At 56.2% G+C, this 22,919-nt stretch overlaps 1 protein-coding gene across 2 annotated transcripts; it reads left to right on the top strand.

The window, feature by feature from the left end:
* Window positions 1–1,192: 1,192 nt before the first annotated feature.
* On the top strand, window positions 1,193–21,892 carry TERT (telomerase reverse transcriptase). 2 transcript variants are annotated; one of them, XM_037062951.1, is made up of 16 exons: window positions 1,193–2,376; window positions 2,496–3,774; window positions 7,176–7,371; window positions 8,669–8,849; window positions 9,599–9,778; window positions 10,525–10,683; window positions 11,698–11,793; window positions 12,377–12,462; window positions 12,701–12,814; window positions 13,130–13,201; window positions 14,962–15,150; window positions 17,054–17,180; window positions 17,815–17,876; window positions 19,896–20,020; window positions 20,740–20,877; window positions 21,433–21,892. In XM_037062951.1, the coding sequence occupies exons 1-16, from the start codon at window positions 2,158–2,160 to the stop codon at window positions 21,534–21,536; spliced, it is 3,327 nt and encodes a 1,108-aa protein (XP_036918846.1). In that variant the 5' UTR covers window positions 1,193–2,157; the 3' UTR covers window positions 21,537–21,892. The 2 variants fall into 2 exon arrangements, with proteins under 2 accessions (XP_036918846.1, XP_036918847.1); XM_037062952.1 differs by lacking the exons at window positions 17,815–17,876; window positions 20,740–20,877; window positions 21,433–21,892 and having other exon boundaries at window positions 19,896–20,014.
* The last annotated feature ends 1,027 nt before the right edge of the window (window positions 21,893–22,919 follow it).

Here is a 22,919-nt window from a genome sequence, read left to right as displayed (position 1 = left end):
CCATCAACCTAATCATTTATTTAGGCATATCCCTGGGTTCAAGTCACACTCACTGGTCTGGAGTTTGCGGAATTCCATGTCCCCCTTTTGCTCAGATGTCTCCTCTTCAGTGTTTTCTGTAATCACTCATGGACTAGGAGCTGCAGTGGGCAGCACTGCAGGGCAGCTCCGGGCCATGGTCCAGCCAGGACTCCTGCCCACCCCCTGGGAGGAACCCAGTGTCCCCTTACTGTGTGCATTGTTGCGGATCTCCTGGTGCCAGTTTCTTATTCATCATCTTCCAGTGAACGAATGAATGGTGCATCAGCATCCTTTGGCTCCTGGCACAGAATCTGCTCTGTCCAGAAACTTCCAAGTGTAAGGTGAAGCCCGTCCAACCCTTCCCAGAAGACCTGGAATGGGATTTTGTGGTTTTGTTGTATGTTAGGTCAACAGTGCCACTTTTTTTTCTTGGAGCATTTATCATGTCTTACGGCGCAATGATTTAAGACCATCACACACCTCAGACAGAACAAACAAAGCTGAGTTCCTGGATGACTCTGGATGTGAGTAATTCCATTAGAGCTGGGAGGTTACCTCACCCTGGACATAGTATTAGTCACACACCTGTCATTTTCAGCTCCTGTTTTCTTTCTTTCTTTCTTTTTGATTGTGTTTCTACCAGAGTAACTTCATTATTGGAAAAGAACAAATTTCCTAAAGCAGCCACAGAGTCTCTAGCACACAAAGGAACAAGTGCTCAGTCCCAGGACCTTTAGAACAGCAGTCCTTCATCCCCAGGATTACCAGGCACAGGTACCCTGAGGGCATGATAAATGGGAAACACCTTCTGTCTTTCAGGAGAGAGAGCAGAACAGAGGCTTATTTAAATGCTAAGGCTGTGAATAAAGGCAATTTCCTGATCAAATTTCTTATGGCTGTGAAAGGTTAACATTTGTTCAGCCATTCAGTGTTTGCCAAACTCAGATCTGTCACCTCTACAGGCCTCCCCAGACCTGGAAGATTCCCCATGTCTTAGTGATGCAAATGTGAACATCCCGTAGTGTCTGGGTTGGGAGGGATCTCATTAGGGTGACTCTGAACTGTCTGGTTCGGACAACCAGCCAACCCTTGTCAAAACTATCCTGTCTCTGGGGATGGGTGAAGGGTTGGGGAGGGTCTCTGTCACTGGGTGGGAAGGCAGGACTTCTGGTTCTTTCTGGGGCTACAAGGCTGTAGGCTGGTCCTCCGGCCTGTCCAGGCTCACCATATGCCCTCTGGCTTGGATGGCACAGGGGTCTCAGAGCTCAGACATTAAGGGACCAGGCTGGTGTGAGGAACCCACAGATTGTGCCACGCAGGAAAACTGTGGCTCCACTTTTCTTCCCTTCCCTGGCAGACCCACCAGGTGCATGATTAATAGGGAATTGATTTTAGGGTTTTTTTGTTTATGGTCAGGACAAGAGAAGCCTAAGAAACCAAACAAAAACTACAGTTCTGGGTCAAGGAAACCAAGTCAGCGTGTGAGTACTGTTGCTGCCCACTGCCCGCATCAAAGAAAGCTCCAGGAGTATCACTGGGTGTCCATTGAGGATGTACCTGGGCCTTCGATGCCTCCCAGGCCTGCCTCACAGGAGCGATGGGGTCCGTTCTCTCCTTTGTATACTATGTATCGTCCTGTTCCTTCCAAACCCCTCTACTGGACCCCAACACAGCCCTCTGTACCAGAGTCACGTCACGTCTTTCGTAAGAAAATGACAAACCAGAAGGACCCTTTCCCCACGAGGTGCATAGTGCACCAGATCTGGGGGGAACTGTACTCCCAGAGTTTCTTCGCTCCAACCCTCCCTGCGGGGCTCGCACTGCGTGAGTGGGGAAGCTGCCAGGTGCAGCTGCGCAGTGGAGGTACGGCTGCTCTCTTTGGCACGTGAGGCCAACGCCCGGACTCCCCACCCTGGGAGGGAGGGAAGGTAAAGGCACAAGCACCTATCGCCCGCGACCCCGCCCCTTCGACCTGACCGGGTTCCACCCCTCCTTCCCGCGGCCACGCCTCCTCCGCTGGGACCCTGCAGGCCCCACCCCTTCCTTCTCATAGGCCGCCCTCCCCTGGGACCCCTCCTCGCTGTACGTGCGGTAGCATCCGGTCAACGCACGTAGGAACCCAGCCCATCCCCAGCGATGCCGCGTGCTCCCCGGTGCCGCGCAGTGCGCGCTCTGCTGCGCAGCTGCTACCGCGAGGTGCTGCCTCTGGATACCTTTGTGCGGCGACTGGGTCCTCAGGGTCGGCGCCTCGTGCAGCGTGGGGACCCGACGGCCTTTCGCGTGCTGGTGGCCCAGTGCCTGGTGTGTGTGCCCTGGGACGCACAGCCGCCCCCCGCCACCCCGGACTTCCGCCAGGTGAGCTTCCCGGGGTGGCCCTGTTCAGGCCTGCTGGGTGGGGTGAGGGCCATAGTTCGGAATAAGGCCAGACGCCGCTGCGTTTGGGCTCCCAGCAACTCAGAACCTCTCCCTTGCAGGTGTCCCGCCTGAAGGAACTGGTGGCCAGGGTCGTGCAGAGACTCTGCGAGCGCGGTGCAAGGAACGTGCTGGCCTTCGGCTTTGCGCTACTGGACGGGGCCCACAGCGGTCCCCCCATGGTCTTCACGACCAATGTGTGCAGCTACCTGCCCAATACAGTGACCGAGACGCTGCGAGGCAGTGGCGCATGGGGGCTGCTGCTGCACCGTGTGGGCGATGACGTGCTCACCTACCTGCTGGCACGCTGCGCACTCTACTTGCTGGTGGCCCCGAGCTGCGCCTACCAGGTTTGTGGGCCACCGCTCTATGACCTCTGCACTACAAGACACAAAAATGGGAGCCTGATGGGCCTCGGACCCACGCTCCAGGCCTGGAATGGCGGCGGCGGGGAGGCCGGTGTATCCCCAAGCTGCCGCACCAGGCGGCGGCGGAGCCATGCAGGGAAAATTCCACCACAAGCCAAGAGGCCCAGGCGCGACCAGATCCCGGAGCTCGTCTGGGGGCCGAGTGCCAGCGACTTCCACGCAGGGACACCTACCAGAGCCGCCGTGGAAACCTTTTCTGGGAAGGGCGAGCCACTCAGGACCCGGCGTCCCTTACCACTGCTGGGCCGTGAACGTGAGGCTTGCTGCCCCTCTTCTCTGCCGTCAAGTCCCCAGGCCTCTTCCAGTCCCGGAGTGGTCGTTGAAACCAAGCAGTTTCTTTACCGCTCCGGTAGCAAGGAACGGCTGCGCTCCTCCTTCCTGCTCAACTCCCTGCAGCCCAGTCTGACTGGGGCCCGGAGACTCGTGGAAACCATCTTTCTGGACTTGAAGCCCCTGCAGCCTGGGGCTTTCCGCAGGATGCGTCGCCTGCCCGCACGTTACTGGCGGATGAGGCCTCTTTTCCGGGATCTGCTTAGGAACCACTCGCGGTGCCCCTATGGCACACTGCTAAGGAAGCACTGTCCACTGCAGGACGCGGCCACAGCAGAGGCAGTGGGGTCCAGCGACAAGGGGTGCGGGGGTGCGGGCATCTGTGCCCCGAAGGACGCTGGCCCACAGTGCCTGGGCCAGCTGCTTCACCAGCACAGCAGCCCCGGGCACGTGTATGAGTTCCTGCGGGCCTGCCTTCGCCGGCTGGTGCCACCCAGGCTCTGGGGTTCCAGGCACAATGAATGCCGCTTCTTGAAAACCGTGAAGAAGTTCACCTTTCTGGGGAAGTACGCCAAGCTCTCACGTCAGGAGCTGACTTGGAAGATGAAAGTGCAGGACTGCACCTGGCTGTGCAGAAGCCCAGGTGAGCAAGTGGGTGTCATGCCCTGCAGGCCCAGGCCCGGCAGTGAACAAATCAGTCACGTGGTGTAGGTAGGGCTGTGGCAACAGGATGGAAGCATCTGGAAGCTCTCATGAGTGTTCTCGTACCTGATTCAAAATCCCTTTTTTGGCATCCATGGTTATCACCATGAAATAGTGCCCCACTGATAGAAACAGAGGTTGGGAAATAGAACCCACTTTGCTGGGGGATGAGAGATAAGGCTCCAGTTTCCCAGGAAGATCTAAGGTTAAGGCTTAATAGGGCAGCTGAACGAGGGAGATGACTGTCTCCTGCCCCAGGACCCCTAGCCCCATCTTTAGGAAGGAAAGGGTCACCAGAGAGCAGAGGGGGCAGCAGGACAGTCTCCTGTGCCAGGGAAATGGCCGGATGCTGTGCGTGCTTATAGGGCGTCTTCTGCCAAGCTGGCCTGTGGTGTCTCACCCTCTAGGTACTTTGGTTTCCTGGGCTTGATGATGAGCTTCCTCTGGTCCAGCCCCCAGGCTCCTCATCTGCACACCAGCACCAGGAGTGCACAGGACCAGCCACCCTCCCTGCCTCCCATGATGGAGGAGCAGCAGTGAGAATAGACCCAAGTTTTGCTCTTGACCTCCCCCAACTCCCAAGACATTTAGGACTTTAGAAGAAAAATGGTTCAGAGCCCTCTGTTGCAGCCAGGCTTGCCCACCCAGATGCATGGTGCAGCCTCCTGAGGTGGGGGCCTTAACTCCCATCCCCATCCCCAAAGATCCCAATTGTAACAGTATCGGACAATGGGGCATGCCTTCTCAGTCTCCCAAGCGACCCCAGGGTCAGGTGATTGGACAGCAAGGTGACCTTCCAGCAACTTGTTTTTTGTTTTATTTCATTTTCGTTGTGGAAAACATACCATGAGATCTACCTCTTACCCACTATTTGCATGAAGAGGACAACATTGCTGAGTGTAGGCAGGGCTGCACAGCAGACCTCTAGAACTATACTGCGTGACTCACGCCCACAGACCACGTGGGCAGGGCGGGTGACCCTGAAACAAGCCAGGCTCAGTTAAGTTAGCTGTCACACAACTCATTTTGCTTGGGGCTCCAGCTTGCCTTGTGGGAGTTTGACTTCTGTGGCTGTTCCCCAATTTCCAACAAGGCCCAACCCCAAGGTAGTGTTTCCCCAGGCTACTGGGACTTCCATGGTGTCCTTGCTCACTCCCCATGCATTAGCTTCTTTCTGTGGCTGGGCCACGCCAGTTGCCCCCTGGCTGAATCATTGATGCATGGGACAGCCTTGGCTGCTGAGCCACCTCTTCTGATCACAGCGGTCTATGGTTACCTCTTCTATCCTCTCCTCCTGGCATGGCCCTTCTGTCTAACCAGCCTTGACCATTGTCCCACCTGCCATGCTGCCTGTTGACTCCCATCAGCAACCTGCTCACCTGCCCCAGAGGCCAGACTGCTGGGCTACCACATCTGCTACAGAGACATCTCCAGACAGATTCCTGATAGAAGCGCGGGAGCTGCTGTGGCTCCTTGCTCACTCACTCGCTACCCCTCCCTGGGCTGTCTTTGGGCTGGCGGCAACCCATCCCCTAACCTGGGTGTACACTGCTGCGGCTTCCGTTGTGCTCTGCCTTGGACTCACATCCGACCACAGGATCGCTTTTCCTGAACTGCCCTCCGAGTGTATCCCTCCTGCCAAGTTTTTTACCTTCAGAGTGGAGCCTGGGTGGAGCTTTTCCTGGGGCTTTGTTCTGAACTCCATCAGAACACTGATGGTCGTGCCCTTCTGCTCTCAGGCTTGTTCTGTCCACCTCCGACCTCTCAGGTGGTGTCTGGCTGTGCGTTTCCTGTGGTCCTGCTCCACTGCACCTTGTTCTGATGGGCTGCCCGCATTTGCATATCAACTACATCCAAGTATTTTGTAGTTTCTTCTGTCATTTCTTTGATCAGTGAGTTTTTTAGGTTTCCCAAATGAATGATTATTTTAAGTTGTGTTTTTGTTACTGATTTCCAGCTCAGGGTGTAGTGGTCTGAGTGTCCCCGGTTGAGGGGAACTTGCTTTGTGATCAGGTGCACAGACCGTCTTCACCAGTGTCCCTGGTGTCCTAGAGGGGCCCAGGTTGGTGGCTGTGTGTGCTGTATCAGACTTGTTACATGCTACAAGAAACGTGTGCATCCTTCCGAGTGCCGAGCGGGGCTTGTGTGTCTCACTCAGGCCGTGTGTCCAGCTCCCCCTATTCTGACAGTGTGTGCGTGGTGTTATTAGGTACGTGCTGGTTTGAGAGGTCCGCTAACCCTCGCTACTTTAAAGTCTGTTTTAACAGATTGGAGAACAGCTGCACTGGCTTTCTTTTGGTTAGTGTTTGCCTCTCGTGTCATTTGTCATTCTTTGATTTTTATGTTCAACCTTTTCATATTTTCATAGTTAAATGTATTGTTTTAATAGCACATCATTGACATTTTAAGTTTATTTTTGATCCAGTGTGATGCTTTGCCACTTTCCTGGAGAATCTGATTTGTTTTAATTCTTCTTACATTCTCTGTTCTCTTTCCTTAGTGGTTTCCCTTCTCCTGAGCAACATAAGGGCCTTAGCATATTTTAATCTGGTGACTACCCCAGCCTGCATGTTGATCCCCTGGTTATGTTTCAAATTAGACACTGTTACTATTTTCCACAGTTAATCTGTATTTAGCTTTACCGTCTCCCCTTTGTCCTCCAACCTGTCTGCTGTCCCAGACCTGCCTCTGGGTCCCTTTTCTCTCCTTTACTTATTTCTGTTTGTGCCATGGCTCTTGCGGCAGTTGGGTGACACCCACGGCTCTCTTCCCATGATATTTCACAGAATGAAATGCCCACAGAGGAGGATGGCGGTCTTGGTGTATGTTCAGTGTCCCGCAGCATGTGGCATCCCTGAGCTGACATGTGACTGCCACCACGCACCAGGCTGTCCAGCCTGAAGAACCCCAGGTGTTTCTGGGTTTTGCTGCGCAATGAGGGCGCCTGAAATCATGTCCCTGTATTCTCCGTTCTGCTTGTTCACCAGGACAAATGGTGGTGCTTCACATCATCACTGCCCAGCAGAAATGGAACGTGCGCCACATGTATAAGTTAAAATGTCCCCATAGCCATGTTTAAAAAAAGTGAAAAGCAAGAGTAAAACCAATTTAACAGTGCATTTTATTGAAGCCCAGAATGTCCAAAACATTGCCACTTCAACATAGTCAGTCAGTAGATGCATCACTGCTGAGGCGCTCCACGTTCGTTCTCTGCCCGAGTCCGTGGGATCCAGCGGGTGGGGCACGAGTGCCGCACATCCAGCTCAGACTTGCCATCTCATGCAGCCCGTGGCTGCCATGATGGGCCACGCAGGTGGGCTGAGCACGTGCCTCTCGTTCCAGGGGGTCGCTGTGTCCCGGCCGCGGAACACCGTCTGAGAGAAGCGGTCCTGGCCAAGTTTCTGTGCTGGTTGATGGGCACATATGTAGTTGAGCTGCTGAAGTCTTTTTTTTATGTCACGGAGACCACATTTCAGAAGAACCAGCTCTTCTTCTTCCGGAAGAGTGTCTGGAGCCAACTGCAGAGCATTGGGATCAGGTATCACAGAGCGTGGAGTGGCCTATTTCACCCATCTGCAGACGCAGTGCTGCTTCCTTCCTCTGAGTCCCCCGGGCCCCCTTCCCTTTACCCCGGGCCCCTCACCCACCTACTCTAGGGGCTGTCCTGGCCCCTAGGGTTTCTGTGCTGGCAGGGACTCCCAGAGTTCTTACCTGTGGCATCGGGGGCTTGAGCTAGGGTGATCTCTAGGTTCGCAGACCTGCGAACCATGGTGCAAGAAAGCCACTTACCCCTGGTGTGTGGTCAGATTCTGTTTTAATTTGCACAGAATGATTGGGTCTTGTGTCAAAAGATAATGAAGCCCACCTTTTTAACAGCTCTCTGGGGACAGAGATGTCTTGCTATGAGGCAGGACCCTGCGGTGGAAACTTCTAGGAGATTGGCTTGCCTTTGAGTGGATTTGCCTCAGCTGCTCGGCAGCTGTTTTGGGTACATGATGCAGGACGGTGGCAGACATTAGCTGGGTGGGGATGCATTAGGGCTAAGGGCATGACGGCCTGATACCCAAGCCCTCCTCTCCATGGGTGGGCCTGGCCAAGGTGCCTTGTGTCCTCAGAGAGCTTAGGAAGGACCCTGAAGTGGCCCGATCAGGGTTCCCATGCTTTATGCACATTTGGGTTAAACCCTACCCTAAGCCACACATCTCTGAAGGGAGGCAGTGACTCCTGAACCAGGGGCCCAGTCCCAGTCCTCCACCACCCAAGAGAGGGTCTGAAAGCTGTTAATCATGGGTCTGAGTTGAGGCACAGTATGTCCTGTTTAATAATTTAAAAGATCCATGATCTGTGATCCAAAGTGGTCATTTAGACCCTCACTGTGGGGACCATCGGGACCATCGCCCTGCTGGTTGGGTGTTCAAGTCTCAGGATGGGCTGCACTTGCCAACCTTCTTTCACTGCTGGGTCCACAGCCCAGGGAGCATTCTCAGCCTTGGACCCTTCCTGTGGGTGGTCTCTGGGGAAAGACTGGCAGGGAGCTGGGAGGTGCCCCGGGAGATAACTGCTGACGAGTGTGGGGTTGCATGAAGTAACTCCCCTGTACCTTCCATGTGGCAGAACGTGTGGTCCTCCCAGTGGTTCTGTCTAGTCCTGGCCGGCAGTACCTGGGCTTGGTACCAGAGGGAACCAGTGTCTTGGGCCCCTGCCCCAGAGGGTGCTCCAGCAGCGCCCGGTCAGCATGGTGGGACAGCCACATTGGCACAGGCACCTCCACAGGTTGACCCGCCTGGGCTCTCCTTTGGCCACCAAGCAGTGTCCCACGAGGGTCTCTGTTTCAGACAGCACTTCGATAGGGTGCAGCTTCGCCAGCTGTCAGCAGCCGAGGTCAGGCGACATCAGGACGCCAGGCCCGCTCTGCTGATGTCCAGACTCCGCTTCCTCCCCAAGCCTGGGGGACTGCGGCCGATTGTGAACATGGACTACGTTGTGGGGGCCAGAGCGTTCCGCAGGGACAAGAAGGTGACCACCTTTGTCTCGTTTTTTAAACAAACTATATTTAAACCCCAGGCCGTGCTGTTGGGTCCAGAGGACGACCTCGTAGGAAGGCCAGCCCTAGAAGCTGCTGAACAGGCTCCAAGAACCCACATGGTTCTCATGAAATGGACCCATGGCACAAAGGACTGACGTGGTGCCCATGGTCCTGCTGTAGCACCAGGGATGTGTGCTCCCCAAGATGCAGGGACAGAAAGAACTAGGCCAGTCAGCCTCCCCTCCGGCTTCCTGGGTCCTCCTGCGGTATAACTGTATCACCAGCAGCTCTAATACTTCCCTGGAGCATTTGGGAGTGATTGTGCCCCCCAAAAGAAAGGAAGGCTGTCTGTGTGGATTAGGGGTCTGATTTGGTCTGTGAGTGAAGATGAATTCCCCGTCTGTAGGGGGGAGTCCCCAGGAGGAAGCATACCTTTCCATCTGTGGTGAGGTGGGGGTGGGGTGGGAGACACAGTCCTGCAGGCAGCTACTCAGTAGTATTTCATGCTGTGCTTCTGGATTGCAGGATGGGTCTCTGGGGATGCCCCAGGGCCTTGGGGTGGGCATGGGTGATGATCGTTTCGCCCTTCCAACATCTGAAGGAAGCTGGGGGGTAGGGGTGCTGAAGCGGAGCTTCCCCATGTCCCTGGGCCCCACAGGTGGGATGAGGGCATTTGGGCCCCAGGTCCCCTTGGCAGGGGCACCCTTTGATGACACTGCCATCCTGACTGGCCCTGCAGGTGCAGCATCTCTCCTCGAAAGTCAAGACGCTGTTCAGCGTGCTCAACTACGAGCGCATGCAGCGCCCTGGCCTCCTGGGTGCCTCACTGCTGGGCATGGATGACATCTATAGGGCCTGGCGTTCCTTCGTGCTGCGTGTGCGGGCCCAGGACCCAGCGCCCCAGCTGTACTTCGTCAAGGTGGGTGCCCCTCACCCCCAGTGAGGTCACTCAGCACCCTCAGGCTCACCCACCCGGTGGCTCCATACTTTGGGCTCTGGCCAGGTCGTTGGACATGGCCCCCTCCTCAGGGCCTGTGTCTGCCAGGATGAGGTACCCGTGGTGGAGCTGCAGACTTTTGGGAGCAGGGAGGACAGGCGACCTCATCTTCGTTTGGGAGCACCTGGCTCCCGGGGGCAGAAGCTCTGAGCCTTCCCTGGTGGCATGGACTCCGCTGCTCCGTGTCCCAACTCCACAGGGGCCCCTGCCCTTGGGGAGAACATGACACTGCCATCAGCTTGGAGTGTGGGGGATCTCCCTGAGAAGGAATGCACCCGGCTCAGTCTATAAAGCCAGGGGCCCTAGAGCCCCGGCCATCCACCAGGGACCTCCTCCTCATCAACCTGCACTCAGAGAGATGTGGGCCCCCTGTAATGTCCCAGTCTGGGGGGTGGAGAAAGGGACCCAGAGCCACCCTGCAGTGCTCAGAGTCGGGAATATGGGGGCATCTCAACAAGAGCCCCACAGTGGGGTGAGTATGTATGACAGGGGGGTGGGCTCTGGGAAGGGTATTCAGGGGCTTCCTGGCCCCACCATGTCTGATCACCCCCAGGATTTTCTAAGGACAGCCTGGGGCATAGACTTGGCAAGACAGCAGGTGGGACCCAGGATGCGGGGGGCCAAGGTAGGTGTGTGAGTAGCGTGTGAACACACCTCCATCCATGTAGGTGGACGTGATGGGTGCCTACGATGCCCTTCCTCAGAGCAGGCTGGTGGAGGTGATTGCCAACGTGATCAAGCCCCAAGAACACACCTACTGCCTCCGCCAGTATGCCGTGGTCCAGAGAACCACACATGGGCACATCCGGAAGTCCTTCAAAAGACACGTAAGTCCCACGGGTATGTGCCATGAGGAGGTGTGTCTGTGACGTGGTTGTGTCCCCCCTGCAGTCTGTCCATCCCCTTTGGGTGCTGAGTGGTGCTTCCTGTGCTCCCGGTGCTGGGAGGCGCTTCTGTCCTTGTCCTCCTCACACTCTGGTTCATGTCACATTCAGTCCTATCTCCAAGCCTCTCCTGCCTGTTGTCCCTTCACAAGTCCTCTGGCTTTGTGTGAGGAGGTGGCAGCAGAGCCACACGTGTGTTTCTTTGGGGTCCCCATGGCTGCCCCTGGAGTCCAGGCCTGTCATGCGCAGTTGTCAGGAGCCTGTTGGAGAGTGAGGGCACCAGCCCCCAATAGCTGCGCCGTAGGGAAGGCAGAAAGATGCAGGAGTTCTTTCAAAAATTTTTGGGAAAGGCACACCTGAAAACCCCTGGGCAAGTCAGATGAGTGTAGATTGCAAATTCCGAGTGGACAGCTCAGTGAAATTGTGCATCTGTGGACAGATGGTGCTGCCACCTGTGTCCAGGTGTAGAGAGTCACCCCCACCCAGAGGCTCCCCCTTTGCCTCAGGTGCCCGCCACTCTGACCTCTGTCTTGTGGACTCACTAACCTGTTCTCAAATTCCCTGAACACGACTCACTCCCAATACCCTTCCCACCTGGTTTCCATTGCTCCCCAATGAGTCTGAGAAGCAGCTGGCACTGGGAGCGTCACTGTCAGGTGTCATCTCGTGGGTTCAGGTGGAGTTGCCAGGTCACAGGCGTGCTTTGTGTAGTCTCAGACATCGCCAGAGGAATGTTCCAAGTGGCTCTGTCAGAGTGGCCATGAAACGCTGGACCCTGCTGCACAGCCTCAGGCCAGGCCTGGGCTCCTGGGGAACAGCATGGGACACCAAAGTGGCGCAGCGCAGGAGAGCTGGACGTGCTCATGCTCACACACTTGCAGGTGCCAACACTTAGGTGTAGCCTGAACTTCCTGAGGGTGCACACAGCACCCCACACCAGGCTCTCTTTGACACCAGGTGTCCACCTTCACGGACCTCCAGCCTTACATGAAACAGTTTGTGCAGCAACTGCAGAAGACAAGCTCCCTGAGGGACGCCGTGGTCATCGAGCAGGTCTGCATGGCCAGACGTCTGGCGCACTGCTGGGGATGGGGCCGTGGGCGGGCGGAAACCACCCCTCTTAGCCAGTGGAGCCTTGTTCTGCCTTCAGCCCTCTCGCTGGATTCTCTTCTGCTGTCCAGCTGCTTTGTTAAGATTTGCTAGAGGCATCTTCTCCTTCAGTTTTGATCTTGAGGCCAAAAGAAAACATGTCCTTTCCTTTAGGAAGACAGGTTGGATTCGACCCATAGATCTACCTGGAGTTGACCCATCGGGTGGGAAGCACGGTTTTCTTGTGTGTGAGCAGAGGCTATTGCTGAGTTTGTGCTTTGTGCAGAACCAGTTTTAGGGTCAAGCCGATCCTCCAAATATGACTCTAAGACCTCCAGATGTCTTTTGGCCACCAGAGCCCCACCACGTGCCGCAGTAACAGTGAGTGGCATAAGCCGTCTGGGCCAGTGGCCGTGGGTCTGAGCCCAGCCACAGCCACAGATGACCCACGCTGTCCCCACTCATCTGCCGCCCACCCCTTTTGCCCCTGCACATCTCTTGCTTGCATGTCCACTCGCTCACACACTTCTCCCACTTACTTTTCCAGAGCTGCTCTCTGAACGAGGCCAGCAGCAGCCTGTTTGACTTCTTCCTGCATCTGGTGCACAACCACGTCATAAGGATTGGGGGCAAGTGAGTCAGGGCTGCCTGCTGCCACTTGGTGGAAAGGGGTCGTGCCCCATTTGGACAGTCTGTGGCGGGGCTTCGTGGGCAGGTGTGGCAGATCGAGATTCACCTCCCTCCCTGAGCAGGGTGGTGTGTGCTCTGTGTTCACTGTGTGGTATGCGCATGTGTATGTGGTCTGAGCGTTGTGTGTGCACTCTGCATGTCTGAACACGTGCTCCACCCTTCTGCCCACATCTTCCCCCAGGTTTTACGTCCAGTGTCAGGGGATCCCCCAGGGCTCCATCCTGTCCACCCTGCTGTGCAGCTTGTGCTACGGAGACATGGAGAGCAGGGTGTTCCCCGGGCTGCAGCAGGACGGGTAACGGGGTCCATGCCATTTGTCCCCTTGATCACCTTTGCCCCCTCTCGTTCTCTGGTGCAGAAAGGGCTGCCTCTTCCTCATGGGAAGTTTTCCCAGAGATAATGAGCTGGCCTCACATGCAGGCTGTGAATGGTTCGCAGTGCACCGGGGACTGAGGCATTTCCAGGGCACCCAGCCGGGTGGCCTTGCTGGCCTGACTGTGGGGCCCCATCCTCCCTTCCCAGCCAGTACTGAGTCCCATGGGTTATTTGTTCTTGAGCATGTGAACTCAGGTCTACCTAACACCCTTTCTCGGACATCTTTGCCTGTCAGGGTGCTCCTGCGTTTGGTGGATGACTTCTTGCTGGTCACTCCTCACCTGACACAAGCGAAAGCCTTTCTCAGGTAAGGGTCTGCACACATGTGTGCCTCAACAGGTTCTTCTGTGGCCTCCTGCAGCCCACCTTGCTCACCTAAGAATTAATTTTCATCTCATGCCTTGTGTCCCAGCATCTCTGCTGAGGGCAAGTGGCATAGTCATGCTGTTCTGAGAACCTGGGCGTGCAGAGCAGGAGCCTGGAGCTGACAATGTGGCACCAGGACACAGGTGTCCCCAGAGGGAAAGAGCGGGAGTGGGTCAGGCATCTGGGCTGGGCTGAGCTCTCAGAGGCTCCTTGGAACTTATGCACACACGGCGCGCTGGACAGTGCAGGGAGCAGTGACACCTTCTCCGGGGGCTGTGACCGGGAAGGCGGGGAGCAGGAGCCAGCCCTGCCTGCCTGTCTGCAGCTTCTAACATGGAATCACTCTTCTTTGTGGCAGACATTGGGGGAGAGAGCGAAGAGTGGGGGCTTGCTAAATGCACGAGATCACCTGGGACGTTGGTGTTAAAGTTCATTTTGTTCAAACCTACATCTCACAGACAGGGTCCTTGCCTTATAGGAAGGTTGGCCTGCAGAGTGCCGTCCCTTCTTGGATCCCAGGAATCTGGGGCCTGTTTTGCAGTGTGCCTTTCCAAGGGAGGAGAGTGACAAAGCCAAACTCCCAGAAGTGCCTGTGCCTGAAGGCAAATTTGAAGGCAAATTTGCTTTGGGTGTAGAGTTGTCTTTAGAGAACCCCTCTGGTGTCCCCGTACCCCGTGTCTGGCCCAGGAGATCCTCAGGAGTCAGAGAGCGTGCAGTGCTGCATAAAACCCTGCTGGGCATGTGCTGGGTCCCCTGCCACACAGCAGCCCCACATAGGATAATGTGCAAATGTAAATTAGTCAAAGTTAAGTCATGACAGATCCAAGTCCTCGGGCACTGGCCAAGTTCAAAGACATCAGTGAGCACACGTGGCCAGTGGCTGCCAGAGGGGACGGTGCAGACAGAGTGGGGCCTTTTTCGTGGAGTGTCTGTGGGACGCCACTGCACCGAGGGTGTTGGGCGGGAAGGTGGCTCAGAGTGTATACATTGGGTTCCCATTGGGAACTGGACAGCTGGGGACATAGAGAGTTATTGCAAGGAGTCAGCCCATGTGACAGTGGGGTCTGGCAAGGTAAGTCTGAAATCCACGGGCTGCACAGGAAGGGCAGGAGCTCAGGCTGCCGTCCACGAGAGGACTCCACCTTCTCAGAACCCTCCGGTCCTGCTCTCGGGTCCTGCCACTGATGGGTGTGCCCCTCACTATAGAAGGTAATCTTTAAAACTGGCTGAATGCAGGTGTTGGCCTCATCTACAAATACCCCAGCACACCTAGGGACTGTGGTCTCTGAGTGGGCCCAATTGGCCATTGCAGAGAGGAAGTATGTCATCCATGGGCCCTGCATGCCCTCTCACCTGGCCTTTCTCAGTTCTCACCTGGGAACCTAAGCCCATTGCTCACCTGTCTTAGCTACGAACAGGGTCGTGCAGAGTCCACTTGGCCTTCAGGATTCAGCCCCATGTTCCCCTCCCCTACTACCAGCCTCTGCCCTTCCTGGGGGCTGCTCTGTTCTCTGATCGTTAACAGTGGTCACCCAGAGCTTTGGGAGCACCTGCAGGCCAGTAGGGTTGGTACAGCTGACCTTCAGTGTCAGCCCTTGCTCCCTCTGCCTCTCAGGGTTTTACATGGCACCGAGCCAGCGCTTCGAGATCTTGAGTGGCCTCTCTCTCTTCCTGGTGGCCAATGTGGCCCCTCTGCTTTAGGACCCTGGTCAAGGGCGTGCCCGAGTATGGCTGCATGGCGAACTTGCGGAAGACAGTAGTGAACTTCCCTGTGGAAGACAGCGTCCTAGGCGGCCCAGCCCCCCTGCAGCTGCCGGCCCACTGCCTGTTCCCCTGGTGCGGCTTGCTGCTAGACACACGGACCCTGGAGGTGTTCTGCGACTACTCCAGGTAAGTGTGCCCAGCCAGGTGTACCAGGCTGGTCTGGTCCTGATCCTGCTTCTATGTGCAACAGGTGGCTATGGTCCCTAAAGGTCTGAGGTGCCTTCTCCCCCTCAAGATGGGGCCAGAGTGTGTCCTACGGGTTGAGGGGACTCACCAGGTAAGCAGCAGTCTGGGGTGTTTTTGATAAAAGGAAATTGTATGGCTGGCTCAGACCCAAGCATGTAGGGAAGCGGTATAGATCTGAACCCCGAGGTTTCAGGTCCTGCTGGATATGGTCTTTTCACAGTGAGGGCACACACTTCATTGCCCATCAGCAGCTGGACTGGACATCATGAGTTCATGGCCACCTTTGATTTACCAGGGACGCTGGGCTGTGGCATGCAGGGCCTGCTCTGTACACGATACTGTGGGTCCCTGTGTGGTTAGCTCAGGCCACCGTAAAAAACACAGACAGGACAGCTTAAACCCCAGACCTTCTCTCCCAGTCCTAGAGGCCAGAAGTCTGAGGTGCAGGTCTAGACAGGCCAGTTCGTCCTGAGACCTCTCCTTGACGTGTAGACAGTCTTCTCCGTGTCCTCACTTGGCCGTCCTGCATCCAAGCATCTGTGGTATCTCTCTTCTGAGAAGGACACCGGTCACCTTGGATTGGGTCCCACTGTAATGCTCTCATTTAACTAAGTTACCTTCTTAAAAGCCCTGTCCCCCACACAGTCACACAGAGAGAGGGCTTTAACGTGTGAGTGTGGGGGACACAGTTTGGCCCTAATAGCCTGTCACCCAAACCTGAGAGCTCGAATGCAGCCCAGCCTGAGGCCCAGCACAGACGTGAACTGACTCGGGCGAATGCAGATACAGGAATCTGCCATTTTATACGTAAAATGTACAGATTATGAAACCGGTGGAAGTGCGCGTTCCCTTTCCTTGTGTTGGGAATGCAGCTCTTCTGCTGGAGCGCTCTGGCACTCGCTCCTGCCTTCCAAGAGGCTCTGCGGGAATTTGCTTAGAAAGGGGAGAGGCAAGTGCAGTTACTTTCTATGCTGGATCCAGATGGGTTGGTCACGTGTCTGCTGCCTCGGCAAGCTGGCCCACGTGCATCCTGTCCTCAGCCTGCTCCCTGCCCTGCCCTGGCCCCTCAGCTTTGTCTGATTGATTTCTCCTCATCAGGGGAACTCTGCTTCCCAGGCTTTGACTTCCCAGGAACTTTGACTTCCCAGGCTCCCCCACCCTCTTTGCCCAGTTCTGCCAACATGGCACCAAGGCCCCAGTCCCTCACTCTGGCAGCTGCCCTGCAGTTCGCCAAGCACTGGAGCTGGCCGTGGGCATGTTTGTGCATTCCTTAGGGTGGGCAGACAAGAACCACTGTTCTGGAAAGCAGTAACTTTGTATCAAAGTTCTTAAAGTGTTAAAACATTTTTCCCATAATTTCAACTCTAGAAGTCTATCCTAAGGAAAAAATCAGAAACATCATCAAAGATTTTGATCATTTTTAAACGCTTGGGTGGCACGACTTGTTGCCACAGCACTGGAACAACCTACGTAAGTGGCTGCGATATAACACAACATCCAGAAGAAACCTGTTCTGCCATTGAAATTGTTTTCAAAGTATATTTAGTGAAGGGAAAACAAATTTCAAAATACGGCATCCAGGGTACGGGCATGTGCCACCTCTGTCCACCTTTGCAGAGGTACATGGGGGGGGTACATGGCAGGAGTGCCCCAGGTGCCAGTGGCAGTGCGCAGGGCCCTCTTCCTGCACTGTCCCGCATTTCCCTGGAGTGACCGTGTTTCCATAGAATGACCAAGCTGGGTCGGACCAAGAGGGTGCCGAGTGAGCATCCTCTTCTGGGTGGGGGTACAGGCTGTGTTTGAGGGTGGAAGGTGGCCACAAATGATGCCCTTTGTGTTGCAGTTATGCCCAAACCTCGATCAGAGCAAGTCTCACCTTCAGCCAGGGCTTCAAGGCCGGGAGGAGCATGCGTCGGAAGCTCTTTTCAGTGTTGAGGCTAAAATGCCACAGTCTGTTTCTGGATCTGCAGGTGAGCACGCGGCCAGCAGACCTCAGAGCTCAGAAAGCCTGCTGCTCAGCCAACCAGTGGAAGTTGGTTTATAGGTCCCACTGTGTACGTGTGGCCATGTGCGCATAAGCATGTGGATGTGGGTGGATGTGCGTTTGAGCATGGGTGTGTGTAACTGCCTGGGGATGCGTAGCTGTGCATGCATATGGGTTTGTTTTTGCATATGTGCCTGTGTGTGTACATGTGGGAGTATGCATAGATGTATGTGAGTGTGCATGTGTGCCCATGCTTATCCAGGACCCCTGCCCCTACCCCCCTAAGGCTTATCTTCCTCCACCCTGGGGCTCCTCTTCGAAGGGTGTGGGGGTCCAAGGCCTTGATGGCCTCAAGCTTCAGAACCTCAGGGCCACAAGATGTCGTCACAGCCACCCTAAGCACTGGCCTTCTCATCCCTTCCTGCCTGTTTCCCTTAGGTGGCCCCAACAGAGTCCTGACTCCACCCCAGGCAGCAAGGGGCCACCAGTGAAGAGGTGGTAGGATGTCAATGGAGAGATCAGGGTCCTCTTTTTTACTCCACTCGTGCTGATGATAACGCAAAAGACAGAAATGTACATTTCAATTGTATTTCCAACATTTCCTTTCCTTGTGGCTCCAGGTGAACAGCCTCCAGACAGTTTGCACAAACGTTTACAAGATATTCTTGCTGCAGGCCTACAGGTGGGCTCGTTGGCTGCGCCGGCACAGAGAGCGGGGCGACAGGGCCACGCACACCTGGGCCCTGCTTTCCTGTGGCCTGAGGGCAGCGCCCTGTCCTTGGTTCCCCAGGCCTTCGTGTCTAAGCCTTTGGTTTATGAGAAAGCAGTTTCAGCAGTGGAGGCTGCCTCTTCGTGCAGTTCTGCTTTGTTGGAGGTCCTGTGCAGTCACCAGGCAGTACTAGGAAGCCAGCATGGCCCGAGGTGTCCCTGCATCCTGCTGCGGGGACGGGCTTGTAGGAAACGAGCCACCGTGGGAGGAAGGCAGATGCCCTCCTGGGGAGGATCCCAGAGAACAGAGGGTCCAGGCGGGTACAGGTGACCATCCTTGGCCACCAACCCTGCAGTGTCCCACTGTGGGACACACAAAGCTAAACTACTGTTTTCTGGGAAAATGTTAATGGTCCCGCTGTCAAGCTGTGCTCACCCCTTAGGAAGATGGACACTAGCCTGGCTGCCTGCCTGTCCAGCCTCAGGACAAATGCCAGTCTTTGCTCAGTGGTTTCCAGGGAGACCTATTGCCAGGCAGCTCAGGGAGCAGCTCCTGCCCCTCTGTCACAGGGAAAGCCTTCTGCCCACAGTTGGGGCCAGTGGCTGTACGCATGGGGTGGATGAGGGGTGCACAGCCATCCCCCGGGTGCTGGGGAGCTGGGCATCTGTTTTGAGCCTCTGAGTTTGTGGTACCCGGGGCTGTGCCCATGCTGAGACCCAGTTAGCTGGTAGGAACTGGATGGGGCTGTCGGAGGAAATGCCCATTAAATGTCACCAAGAAACTCCATCAGCCCCAGAGGGCCCACGCCCTGTGCTTTGGCCGTGAGGGCCAGAGGGCCCTGTGTACACTTCTGGGAAGTATGGGGCCCCAGTGCTCAGATCACCACCTGCTGCCTTTCAGGTTGTATTTCTTCCTTCGCCTGCATCTTCTCCCCATGCACACATGCTCTCATGTGCAAGCTGCCGTGACACCTTTACAAATGTGTTCAGTGTAAACAAGAATGTGCCCACAGGCCATTCCCAGCTAACAGCAAGGTGGCTGTGATACCTGCTCACTTCTCAGGGTCCTAAGGTGTAAGGAGCAGTCAGGTGATGCTTCCAAGTGAGTGGAGAACCAGCCCCTGACCAGCCCCAGGTCCCTGGAGGCCACATCACTTCTCCTGTTAAGGCCTTGCTCTGTGGGGCTCTGGCCCCACACACCTGCCTGTCAGGGAACATTTTGGGAACCCGAGTGCATGGCGGGCACCCTTAGGCAGCTCCACGCTCCTCGCTTGGTCAGGGAGTGCAGTTCCAAAGTGACGGGGTGCAGAACTGTTGGCTTCTCCACCACGGGCGTGAATGACAGCTGCTTCCCAATATAGCAGGTTAGGCACATAGAAGGTCAGGGAGCCCCATGCCCTTTACAGCAGGAGGGGACACGCAAAGCTAAACCATAGTGGTCACAGCAGCCAGGGCTGAGGTAGGTGAGGCCAGGGCAGTCTGCCTGGCCCACAGACCTGGACACTCACCAAACACCATCTGACTGGGACCTGCCGGGCTCAGCTCTTCTTGAGTAATCAGGGACTCCAGGCTGGAGTTGTTGGAAGGTGCAGTGTCCACTAGTGGAGGCCTCCCCCACTCTGCACTAAGCACCGTCCCTCCCTTGGTAGAGGGTCCGCCCAGAACGTGGTACGTACCCTTCCACACCAGTAGTGTTGCTCCGACCCTGTTTCCAGGTCTGTCTCATCGCTCCCGTAAGCGAGAAAGATGCCTCCACCTGCCTACTGGCTGGGTGGACACATGCACATTTCTTACAGAAGGGGCTTAGGTTGTCGGCAAGATTAGGGGGCACAGGGCACCTGGCCATGGGCTTGTCGTGTGCACAGGGGGGTACTTGTGCACATGTACACGTACAGGCTGAGCGCACATGCACACCATGTGCCTGTAGACACATGTCCCCCCGTGCACGTGTTCAGCCAGGGACTGCCCTCTGATAAGCCTGATCTGCCCTCAGGTTTCACGCCTGTGTGCTCCAGCTCCCGTTTAATCAGCACATTCGGAAGAACCCCTCATTTTTCCTCCGCATCATCTCTGACACTGCGTCCCGCTGCTATACCCTTCTGAAAGCCAAGAACGCAGGTGCGTGCAGGTGACCCAGGGCTGGGGTGGCCTGTGGTGCTGGCAGACTGGATGCTCAGCGCACAGAGTGCCCGGGGCTGGAGCAGCTCTGGCGCCAGTGTACCTGAGACGGGAGACAGGGAGCGGGCTCTTGCCGCTTCTCCCTAACGTGCCGACCATATGCTTACCTCATCTCACCCACCCCTTGCCCTGTGGTCAGACATTCTTCATGACTGGAACATGATGGGACATTGGGGGACTGGCTGAGGGGCCTTCTCCCGAGCAGGGCCTCCTCTCTCTAGTGCTCAGGGGTGCTCATACGAATCCGGGCCGGTAGTCAGAAAGAGGGGAGGCTGGGCCCAAGCCCCCTGCCTGTCTCAGGGAAGTGAGGGACACCACGAGAGCCCCTCATCCTGCCTCCGCCCCCTACACCCTCAGCATGCACAGTCACAATCAGCTTGAGTCAGGCCATGCTTTGTGGTCCTCAGGGCAACGGCCTTTACTTACTGTTAGTTCCCTTTTGGGGAAGCTTCTTTTGGAGAAGTTGAAAGCATTTCAGTTGTCGGAATTCTCTGGTTCTTAGGGTGGGGTGGCCCCTGAAATGAAGGCACCTGTTGGGGCCCTGCCCCTCGAGCCCCTGCTCTGGCACACAGCCTGATGGGGACCCCAGGTGTCAACTGGAGCCCAAGCGCTGGGGGGTGGCAGTGGGAGCCTCAGACTCTTCTTGTGTTGTCCCCCAGGGCTGTCCCTGGGGACCAAGGGTGCTGCCGGCCCATTTCCTTCTGAAGCCACTAGGTGGCTATGCCTGCATGCCTTCCTGCTGAAGCTGTCTCATCACAGTGCCACCTACAAGTGTCTTCTGGGAACGCTCCAGGCTGGTAAGCTTGGGCAAGTGTGTCCAGCCCCAAGGCACCCCTCATGCAGGAGCAGGAACTGTCTTTGTCCTTGAGTGAATGAATGTCAGTCCCTCCGTGTTGTGAGTTGCAGGAGCACTGGGGACAGGAGTCCCCAGGTGATGGGGTGCAGGTGACTTGAGGGTCATGGGCTCCCTTACCTGGGCTCCTGGCCTGCCCACTCAGACTCTCTAACTCTTCACTCCTCACCTCCAAGGCTGACATTTTCTTCAGGAACTGTGCCTCCCTCTCCCTCTCTCCTCCAACCCCCTCTGGTCTATGTGCCCTTCTCCCACCCCTGGCCTGCATCCTAGCTACACAGCCCGCCCCCTCACTGTGCTCTGACATCCTTACTGGCCCCGTCTGTTCCTCAGCCACAAGGGTGTGTGCCCCATGCCTGGAACCTGGCCAGCACATGGTAGGTGCTCAGCACACAGCCATCCCTTCCTGGCCCCTCAGTGGGCCCACAAAGCTACTGACATGAAGCATGTTCTCGGGTTTCTTCTGAGAGGAAGTCTGATCTCGGGCATCTCCTTGCAGCCCAAGCGCAGCTGTGCCGACAGCTCCCAAGAGCCACGCTGGCCACACTGCAAGCAGCAGCTGATCCGGCCCTGACCACAGACTTCGAGGCCATCTTGGACTGATAGCCAGCCTTCTCACAGCCCAGGGTGGGTGCCAGGCTCTGGAGCCCCATCCCAGCTAGATCCACCCAAAGGGTCTGGCCCCTGTGCCCTAAGACCCCAAGACATGCTGCTTGCTGGGCTGCTCCCTGGAGAGGTCTGCCTCCAGGTCCTCAGGGAAGCAGAGCCTGCCCTGCCTCCAAATACCCGCACACCCCTGCTGCCACTTCCTAGCCACAGGTTCATCCTTCAGTTACCTGCTGTCAGGAGGAGGCAGGTAGGAGAACAGGCTGGATCATTGGCATCTAGAAGCCTTTATTTATTGCCTTAGTTTTTAAATATCTTAGGTTTGTATTAACATGCACACTACACAAGTACTGTTATCCATAATTATAAAAACGTGAGTGTTGATGTGTATAGGTGTTTGGTTTTGTGGGGACTGGAGGGGGTTTCATGGGATTGGGGGGTTGGGGGGAGGGAGGGAGGAGGTGGGTGGTTGGGAAGGGGTGGTCCCACCAGGTGGGTGCAGCAGGACTGTGGGTGGGAAAGCCTTAGCCCAGCCCAGCCCTGCCCGTGCCTACAGCTAACTGCACCGGCTCAGCTCAGGTGACCTGGAGCCCATGAGGCAGCAGGTCGCAACCTGAGTTCTGGGTTCCCTGGGGCTTGAGCCACACATACATGGGGTGCTGTGGCCCCAGGTTTCCAGTTCAGCAGGTTTGGAGCAGGGCCGGGGAGTTAAGCAAGTTCCTGATGCTGCTGGTTGGCAGCATTGGGATCCCCCACAGAACCATTGCTGAGGGGACCTGGAGGTTCGGGGGCTGGACTTGGGCCTCTCCTACATGATAGCCTGGGGAGCAGAAAGCAGCTCTCCCAGTCCACAGTCAATGTCAGGAGTTTGGAGGGGTGTGGAGGATGAGGTTATGGGGGACACAGGTGAGACCACCCAGGAGAAGTGGCTGGGAGTTGTGGAGGGGCTTCTATGACAGTATACATACAGGCTGGGGCCTGGCTGATGGGGAGGAGGGGCCATTCTCTCCGTAACTTCACCAGAGCCCCCATCCCACACCTCGTCAAGGCCCTTCTCAGATCCCCACCTTCTGGGTCCATCCCAGCCTCCAGTGTCTGTGGGAGCCTAAGTGAAAGAAAGGCTTGTCCATGGAGCTGCAGGTGTCAAGCAAGGAGCCGGAGTTATGTCCTCCACCTCTGTGAGAATGGCCCCTCCAATGGGGGCCCACAGCACACTCTTCTGGTCCATCCACCCTGGGAGGCATGCTGTGCACTGGTGGGCCCTGCAGGGTTGCTAGACAACATCAAGCAGGCAGAGCTGGAAGGGTTGATTGCACAAAGTGTGAGAGGGGGCAGCTCAAAAGAGGTGTCATCGGAAGCAATTGTCCTCACGGCAGGGTT

Source organism: Sturnira hondurensis, unplaced genomic scaffold (genome assembly GCF_014824575.4).
Source record: "Sturnira hondurensis isolate 20B ecotype Veracruz unplaced genomic scaffold, ASM1482457v3 Scaffold0014384, whole genome shotgun sequence".
NCBI lineage: Eukaryota > Metazoa > Chordata > Mammalia > Chiroptera > Phyllostomidae > Sturnira > Sturnira hondurensis.
This window is presented reverse-complemented; position numbering and strand designations above follow the sequence as displayed.

Excerpts from the sequence above, each read along its gene's own strand:
- TERT (XM_037062951.1), top strand. The coding sequence starts at position 2,158 with ATGCCGCGTGCTCCCCGGTGCCGCGCAGTGCGCGCTCTGCTGCGCAGC. Across the intron at positions 11,794-12,376 it reads ACGCCGTGGTCATCGAGCAG|AGCTGCTCTCTGAACGAGGC; the intron begins GTCTGCATGGCC and ends TTACTTTTCCAG. Across the intron at positions 15,151-17,053 it reads GTGTTCTGCGACTACTCCAG|TTATGCCCAAACCTCGATCA; the intron begins GTAAGTGTGCCC and ends TTTGTGTTGCAG.